At 41.0% G+C, this 9,088-nt stretch overlaps 1 protein-coding gene across 1 annotated transcript; it reads left to right on the forward strand.

The window, feature by feature from the left end:
• Positions 1 to 1,034: 1,034 nt before the first annotated feature.
• On the forward strand, positions 1,035 to 1,904 carry LRRC10 (leucine rich repeat containing 10). Its single transcript, XM_018576341.1, has one exon. It carries the CDS (start codon positions 1,035 to 1,037, stop codon positions 1,902 to 1,904), a length of 870 nt encoding a protein of 289 aa, XP_018431843.1.
• The last annotated feature ends 7,184 nt before the right edge of the window (positions 1,905 to 9,088 follow it).

Below are 9,088 nucleotides of genomic sequence, written 5' to 3' on the forward strand. Positions count from 1 at the left end.
GCCACAGCCTGAAAAAAAAAAAAGCCTGTCCCTTGCCAGCACGCTGTAGAGAAGGACCCTTGCTCACTGTGTGGAAACAGTAGTCTCTCTGCAATGGTCAGACACACCCCCTGCTTAGTCTGACCTTTAGCTCTGCAATCAGCACAATAACAATCACTGCAAGCTCATACTTAGCAGGAAGTATGTTGGTCATGTACAAGGGTTATATTATGGCAGTGTAGATGTAAATAAGGCTTAGCTGGGTTCTTATGCATCAAAATGTAGAGTCAGTGAAGACACTGGATAGTGTGTAGTTAAATTTTGAACACTGTTCCTTCATATTTCTCATACATTGTTTAAAACTAAAACAGATGGAAAAAGTGACAGATATAATTTAGTCCTTTGAAGTGGTTAATGTCTTGGATGGGAATAAAATAATACGTGCAGCATTCTGTGCATGTATCTCCAAGAGCACTTATGGCTCTTGGTGGATAAACCCATGTGTATCAGTAAGTTTGGTTGTGTGCAAATTGATTCAATTACCAAGCCATTAGCTTTGTGAGTTATTTTTAATTTATGACAGGTACTCTAAACAGTTTCAGATTAAATCGGATTTTATTTTTGGCCTGTTAAAAGTTGGAATGTTTTGTTGGAAAGTTTAAAAAACCTGCTTTTTCAAATGTTCATTATCAGAGTGTACATACCTTCATAAATAACAAAGTGCATACCACACCATGATCTTTTCCTTGTTCACATGAATGCTTGCCAGAAACTGTATATTCTCTGGATTTGGGATGTTAGTTTAGGTTTGTAGCAGTTGAGCAGATTCAAGGAAAGGTATTTTTTTTCAAAGTCACGTCTGTCTGTCCCATCACCAGATGCTCCTTCAGTTATCAGTAACATTTCACAACTCTTGAGATTAATCGCAGTTACCATGTAAACAATGTATTGTAATGGAACGACTGAAATGCCACTCTCAACAGCCTTTACAAAACATAGTTCAGCGACAGAGAGAGAAGCCTCAGAGCATGAAGTTTCTGTGAAATACGTGGAAGATGGGCAATACAGTAAGAGGAATTATTGCATTCATCCCATCAAACAGCTGCCAAAAATACCTACTCGGTGACTTGGAAGAAATGCCTATAGATAAGATGGTGGACTTGAGCAGTATGCAACTTAGGAGATTTCCTCTAAGAGTATGTGCATTCACAGAACTTGTCAAGCTCTACCTAAGTGACAACAACCTAAACAACCTTCCTCCAGAGCTGGAACTGCTGCAGAATCTGCAGATACTAGCCTTGGATTTTAACAACTTTAAAATTCTTCCACCAGTTGTATGCAGCCTCAAGCAGCTGTCTATATTATACCTTGGAAACAACCGGCTTAAAGACCTTCCACAAGAACTAAGTTTTCTGAAGAACCTGCACACTCTTTGGATTGAGGCCAATTATTTCGAAAATTTGCCTGTTGTCATCTGTGAGCTGCCTCTCTTAAAGACGCTTCACGCCGGTTACAACCCAATCCGAAACATTCCCATGGAGCTTAAGAATTTAAGAGAACTGAAAAGTATTTGGATGTCAGGAACACTTCTTGAGAAATTTCCACCAGTATTCTTGGAAATGTCTTTCCTGGAGATCATTGATGTGGACAGAAATGCTATTAGATCTTTCCCAAGTCTGAAGCACATGTTGGGGTTGAAACTTGTTATCTATGACCACAATCCATGTCGCAATGCTCCAAAAGTAGCAAAAGGTGTTCGGAGAGTTGGAAGATGGTCTGAAGAAAGTCCAGAACCCAAGAAAAGGTCTGAGATGGAAGCAGAGCTTGAAAAGCTTATAGAAAGTAAAGACGTACACTCTACAGTTGTTAATGAAGCAACACCGCAGAATGTTAGTCATATGGAAGCAACCACTTCATTAATCTAATTATACAGACTATGTTAAATGTAAAGGTATGGCAATTTACTCAAGTTCAGAGAGAGCAGAAGTATATTTTTGCATTCCTGGAAATGCAGTAATAATTTTTTACACATATCATTTTATAAATGTAAATACTTTAAGTATGGCTAATTGTTGATCAGAGAAAGTTGTTTTATTTGGGAAATATAACTGTTATGGACTGTTTATATGTGCATGCATCCTCCACATTTTGTTTTGAACAATTAAAAGGTATCACATAGAAGCATTGGTCACAGACAAATTATCTCACAAAATTAGAAGGTATCTATTGATGAGTCCCGCATCTTGGCAGGTAAACCTAATCTATTGTTGCTATTTTTAAAAAATCCTTCCATGATGGAATACAATCTAAACAACAACAGCGGATGTACATGTGCTTGTATGACAGCTTTATCGCTAAGTGAATATCAATTTCTATTATTCCATGCACACTGAGGACATCGGCACTTGCTAGCAATATCACCAAATATTCCTGTAGCATGCAGAGTGCTCCTCTCAGCTAATCAGAATCACCCTTCACTATTTACACTAAGGATGAATTATTACATTAAACGTTACTATGGATATGCATAAGTAATAATCTTCCCAATACTATCCCAACTTTACATATCTTTACTTGTAAAGTCATGCTAAATGTGTTGCCTAAGAGATGACTTTGATATAATCAAATATTTGGATTTTTTATTTAATTTATAGTGTTTTTATACTGTATATACCTCATTCACAGTGGATGTAGTTTAACAATTAATTTGTGACACAATCACTATAATTTATATACATGCATGAAATAAATAAAATGAATTAAGTTATTTACTGTTTAGGTATATAGTAATCAGCTAGAGATTATTAAAGGCCTTTTGCGATATGTAGCTGTGGTCAAATGGCTTTGATTTTAGGGTTTTTCATTAAGTTACACTAAACATCATATCTGCAGCTCAAAGAGCATTAGCATAGTTTTATGTTTTAGATATAATGATAAAGAATAATGCCCCTTTTAGGCAGCCGTTCTGATCAGATGCACGTGTCAGTTTTTCAGTCAGATCCGATCAGAAGCCCAATGTTAGTGTATGGGCAGCCGGATCTAAACGCATGTACATCCATTTACATCCAATTCCCTCCAAGTTCAGAATACAAAACGGAACAGAGTTCCGTCTTGGCAGACCGGATGATGATGGATCAGAGGTAATCTGAGGGTAAACAATCACATGTCCGCTTACATCCGACTCCCCATAAACCTAACGTGGGTCCAGTAAGTTCAGTTTTTTCTTCCATTGCAGGATGGAGAAAAAACCTGTACGGATACAGATATCACAAAGATGACATCCGTACTGCTCTGATCAGCAGAGGATCTGTGCATGGGCGCCCATGTGAAAGGGACCTAAGCAAATAGAGTATACCTAGTGTTTTTGACATCCAGAGAGAATTGTTTTTAATATTGCTCTGTATGGCAATTTTTCAGTAATAATTACGACATAACACTAACAAATAAGCGCTAGAAAAGATTTTCACTTAAAATTGTAGTGTCCCATATATTAGTGGTCAGTGGAAAGAATGCCCTGGTACACTGGTGGCCAGTGATAAGAATGTGTCTAACAAACAGCATACTCTGCATTTTAGATGACCTTATAGTTGTCAGTGTTTAAAAAATTAAGCTAGCCATACACGGCTCGAATTTCAGGCAATTTCTGCTCAATCTGCCAAAATTCCAGAGGTGTTCGTAAGATAAAAGCCGGACGGGCCGGTGTGCGCAAGCGCACACTGCCTCTTCGGCATTGCGTTTATCGGAAACATGCCCCTCAGGAGGGCGCAGCTTGCGATCATCGCAAGTACGATCAGCCTGTCCAAGATAGGCATATCGTACGTTTTTTTAATTGCCTTACAACCATCGTAAGACAAAAGTCTTGCGATGGTTGTAAGGTGTGTGCCCAGCATTACACTCTCTGTTGGAGCTTTATATTAAAGTATAACTAGTGTCTCCCATTAAAGATATGTGCTGCAACATTTAAAGGTACTGCATGTGCAGCAACATTTAATTATAAGTGTACGTACAGTTTTCTCCTGCAAACAAGTATAAAATACATCTTGTGCCCACCTAATGCAGCAACAATTCTGAATTAAAATAGCATTGCCAGCCACGTGTAGGTTGTGCCTGCTTGGACTACTGTACAGTGGGATGAGAAGATATTGCAAGAGGTGTGGTTATTAGCATTGCCGCTGCCAATTCATAAGCTTGTCATTAAGTACATTAAGAACCTGGACACACCTAGCCCTGCCTACTGCTTTCTGGATTGACAGCCCTGCTTCTGTTGATGAAACCTTCCCACTGTGCTTTCTTTTTTCCCCACCCTCATTTTACTACCGTTTTAAGCTCAGTGGGCCGGACCATTATTGCTATATTTACATTTTTTTAATCATGTTTCACTATTCTATTGTTTACCTCCAGTTTTCAAAGCTTGCACAAAAACTCCCCACCCCAAACCACCCATTTTCTGAAAGTACAGGGCCCAGTAAAAGGATGGTAATGCTGATTTTGAACATCCCGTGATAGTTGCACAAATGTTTGTCAAAACAATGTATTCTATAATAGTTAAACTAAATTGTGCCTTTTTGCAATCAAATGTACGCACAACTACATACAAACAACTTGAGCTAAAACCCTGGAGGCTGGCTTCTTACTTCTGCGTTGTGAAATGCCCCCCAATCGCACCTTAGCATATATGCATTTCAGCAGACCAGAATGCACAGATGGGAATCACCTGCACACTGCAAAGAAAAAAGGTTTATGCCCGATTTTATTGGGTTGTGGTGCACTGACATCCCAATTCACACATTGCTGTGTTGCAGTGCTCATTTGTATCATTGCCGAACACAGACAGGGCAAAAACCCTTGCTTTGCATAGGGTATGTTCACAATGATGCAGGTATAAATTTTATCACAACCCAGTGAGTGGTAATATACTAAATTGCTAAATTGTGGGTAGTCCCCCTGTGTATGCCTAGTTTTACACCTCTCCCCCTAATTGCATAAATCGAAAAAAAACAGAAAGTTGTAAGGGTTTCTGGAATTTTTTCACTTATACACATATACATATATAACAATAATCGGATCAAACATTTCCCACACCCATCTTCATTGTCAATTGAAATAAGCAGCATACTCTTTAATGAAATATTGAAGACATAATATACTCCTATCAGTAATCCAGAACAAATGGTAGGGTATGCTTAAAATCTAGAGGTATATGCAAAAAGGAGGGTGGAAGTATATCCAGAACGTAGAAAATACCCCATTGAGTTCCCTACATTAGAGAGACCCAATATAAATGAGTACAATGTTACTGTAGGGTTTAATGTCTTACAAACATTCTACCATAGAACCAATAATTCTGGCGATTGGGACGACACCTACCGCAATCAGTTTCCTCTCCCTTAAAGACCCCGGGGTCCCAGGTGTGACAAACCAAGCAAGCAGTGGAGGCAACGGTGGGTTTTATCCCGCCTGCTCCCGACTGGCTTCCTGGGCACTTCTCCCTCATACTGCAGACCAACCCGGCATGGTAAGTAAGAGCTCTCAGAATAATTATTTAGGATGTAACTGACCCATCTGGGGTCTCATTTAGGAGTATATAGTACAAATAAATTTAATGTATGCATCAATGAATATATAGAACGGCAATGTGCTGTGACAACAAACCACAGCACACAATGCACACCACCATTATGTGCACTATAAACAGGTGCCTCCTGTGATGGCCTATGCATTACCACAATGAGTGTAATGCACATGTAGTGCGTGTGTGTGTGTTTGGGGCCAGAATTCCCACAAGGACAACCGAGGCCCAGCGTTGGGTCAGCAGGGATTAGAGGGGGAGCAGGGGTGTGGAATTCCTATCTCCCGACGCCCAGGACATGCAGCCTGGCATTGGGGCAGCAGAGAGAGTAAATCCGGCCCCGTGTTTTTAAAAATTATTTATTTGTTAACCAGTACTGTCATCAGAGGACGTTAGTGAAATATCAGGAGTCTTATCACACCCCCAAAGGTTCAATTTTGAGGTAGATGAAGGACAGAGACCTCAATTTCCTTTTCCTCTGGCCAAAATTCACTGAAACTAGAAGTGTTCAGTATTGAGCACAAATGTGATCACACAGAAATGTAAGAGATTGTAACCATGCCATTCCTTGGCCATCATGTTCACCAATCCCTTCAGTTATAAATGAATGCAAGAGTGCTTAGTACAAAGTTATCTCAATTCAAGACAATGATGATATAGTAAACATGAGAAACAGGTTTACTATTGCCCCCTGCTCCCCATCCTGAAGAGATCCAATCCTCCCCACTGTGTGCACGTAATCTGATCCCAACTACAATCCACTGTCTCTGCCAGTAGTGGCTTGGGGATTGGAGGGCAGACAAATGGCAGAGACAGCAATTTGTGGAGGGTACAAAGAGGGGATCTGATTGTGGGCACACCAGGGGGAGGATCTAATGACAGGCAGGGCACATTGTGGGCAGCAGGTGCTCAATTTTTTTTTATGAATGACCATGATCAACAGCTTGTCAGCCACTGATCACTGCTATTCACCAGTCTCAAAGACCCTTCTGCTACAGGTCATGGTTGCTGACCATGAGCCTTTAGTCGGGTATACACGTGTCGAATTTCTTCCGGTTCCTGATGTCGTCACCCTTCCACCTCAATCAGCTAATCGAGGAGCTGGATGGAAAATTCTCAGCCGAATGGAGCTAGCAGCCATTCAGCTGCTAGCTCCATTTGGGCATTCTGACAGGAGTCGCTATCATAATACTGTGCAAATAGAGGGGAATTTGTCCCTCAACACTCGTAAGCCTTCAAGGAGAAATCTACTATATTTTTTTTGAACAAAAAAAAAAAAATTGACATATATACCCATCCACAACCACTATAGCTCAGATTGGTAGCAAAGTAGTACTAGCACTGAGTAGTGAGTAGAAACACTGAAAGGGACCTTTGTCCCGCAATGTACTCCAAGAAAAAGATTTTACAGTGAGTACAAAAATCCTATTTTCTTTATCATCCATTGTGGGACAATGGAATTCTTATACTGTGAAGACATCCAAAAGCAGTCCAACAGAGGGGTGAGCAAGAAAAGTTGGCGTATTCTTACCAGGTCCGAACAGAATACAAAAGGAATCTGAAAAAGCAGAGGCGGAGAGATAGACTATCACCACATGCAGAGGATAGAGTAAAGTTTCCTTTTGGTGAACTGGAACCAGACAGATGGATGAGAAAGCAATGCTGTATTCTGGTTACAGTGAAAAGCCAAAAATACCTAGGCAAGAAGGAAGTCCAGGGTCTTAAAACCACCTTGTCCATATGCAAAACAAAAAGGGGTACCTTGCATTATAAGGAAGTGGAGACACAAAAATAAATGTTTCTTTCGGAGAGAAGCCTTGTAGGGATGCACCGATACCAGTATCGGTGCCAATACCGAGTATTTGGGCGTGTACACAAATGCTAGTTACTGCCTACTGCAAGTCTGATGCAAAAGAACACCAGTATGACTGGAGAATCTGCGCTGCTCATCTGGATGGAGTGTTGTCTAAGGTTTCGATATCTGACCCTGGATTCTTCAGTAGATGTACATAGAAACTTCCAGAATGCATACAGATCACTAGCATAAAACTGTGAAAACCAGTGCTTTTTACCCAACTAAAGAAACCATCCAGGATTGAAATGATCTGGCATTAATCTATCAGCCCCGTTGGCTGACTGGCAAAACTATCCAGGATTGATAGTAGAAATCTTCCAAACGGTAGAGAACAGCAGAGCTGAAGAAAACACGTCCACACTAGTGAAACTGAGGCATGATGGTTGTGGATAGGGTTATCCTGTGCTAACTAGACTGTTTTGTTGCCAGTGTTCATTTCTCCTACAGGTAGCAGTATAAGCCAGCAGTCTACGCACTACTGTGTCCCACGATGGACGATTAAGAAAATGGGCAAGCTTAGGAAATTGAATGACTTTGGGCAAATTGTGATGTTCGTGAAGCCTTGGTCAGAGCATCTCCAAAACTGCTGCTCTTGTTGGATGCTCCTGGTCTGCAGCAGTCAAGACCAACCAAAAGTAGTCCAAGGAAGAAAAACCAGCGAACCGGATACAGGGTCATGGGTGGACAAGGCTCACTGTTGCATGTGGGGATTGAAGGCTGGCCTGTGTATTCCAATCTAATAGAGGAGATACTGTAGCTCAAATTGCTGAAAAAAGTTAGCGCTGCTTCCAAAAGAAAGGTGCTACGTAGCCAGAGACCAGTCAGGGTCAGTCTTTTGATGGGGGTCACACACTGTGGGCTGCAAACCCCGTGTGACACCACTGTAGCGTATATAGCAGGGATGCACCGATACTAGTATCGGTGCCAATATTGAGTATTTGGGCGAGTACTCGTAGTCGCCCAAATGCTCCAATGCCTAGCCAGATACCCCAACTTCCGGTATCAGGAAGCTGGCCAGCGACTCATAATACGCTGCCCATCTTCCCGATTGGCCAGCTTCTCGACCAGTCAGGAAGCGAGTCATTACTCGCTCCCAGCTTCCCGATTAGCCAGAAAGCTGGCTCCATGCTTCCTCGTCACCTGGTGATGAGGAAGCCCGGAGACAGCCTCCTTGCTAATTGGGAAGCCGGGTGAAGAGTCTTTACATGCCATCCGGATTCCCAGCTAATCAGGAAGCCAAGTGGAGAGTCATTAAGCACCGCCTGGCTTTCTTAATGGGACATCCAGTATTGGTAAATCCCATTTAAAAAAAAAAATCAGTAGTCGATACCGAAAAATCAATATCAGTGCATCCCTAGTATATATAGTTCTATCTATGACAGAAATTATAATGTTCACTCATAAGCATTCATATGCCTGGTGCTTTGGTGCAGTCAATGTATTTACTTTCATAACACATGTGCATTTAAATGCATGGAATGGATGGAATGGATCTCAGAGCTTGTTTCTTTCTGTAATGTTTACAACCAACTTTATCTCAAATAATTTTGTTTCATACAAACCAACATATGTAATAACACATTTAGGCTATGACATTTAGGCTGTTTATACTTTTTGGTCCAAATAAATTCCCTAATCTTTGGATTTTGTTCCGCTGTTCCAATGGCACCGCCTATAATAGCATG

The sequence above is a fragment of the Nanorana parkeri genome, unplaced genomic scaffold, assembly GCF_000935625.1.
Source record: "Nanorana parkeri isolate BGI_ZX_2015 unplaced genomic scaffold, ASM93562v1 scaffold65, whole genome shotgun sequence".
Taxonomy (NCBI): domain Eukaryota; kingdom Metazoa; phylum Chordata; class Amphibia; order Anura; family Dicroglossidae; genus Nanorana; species Nanorana parkeri.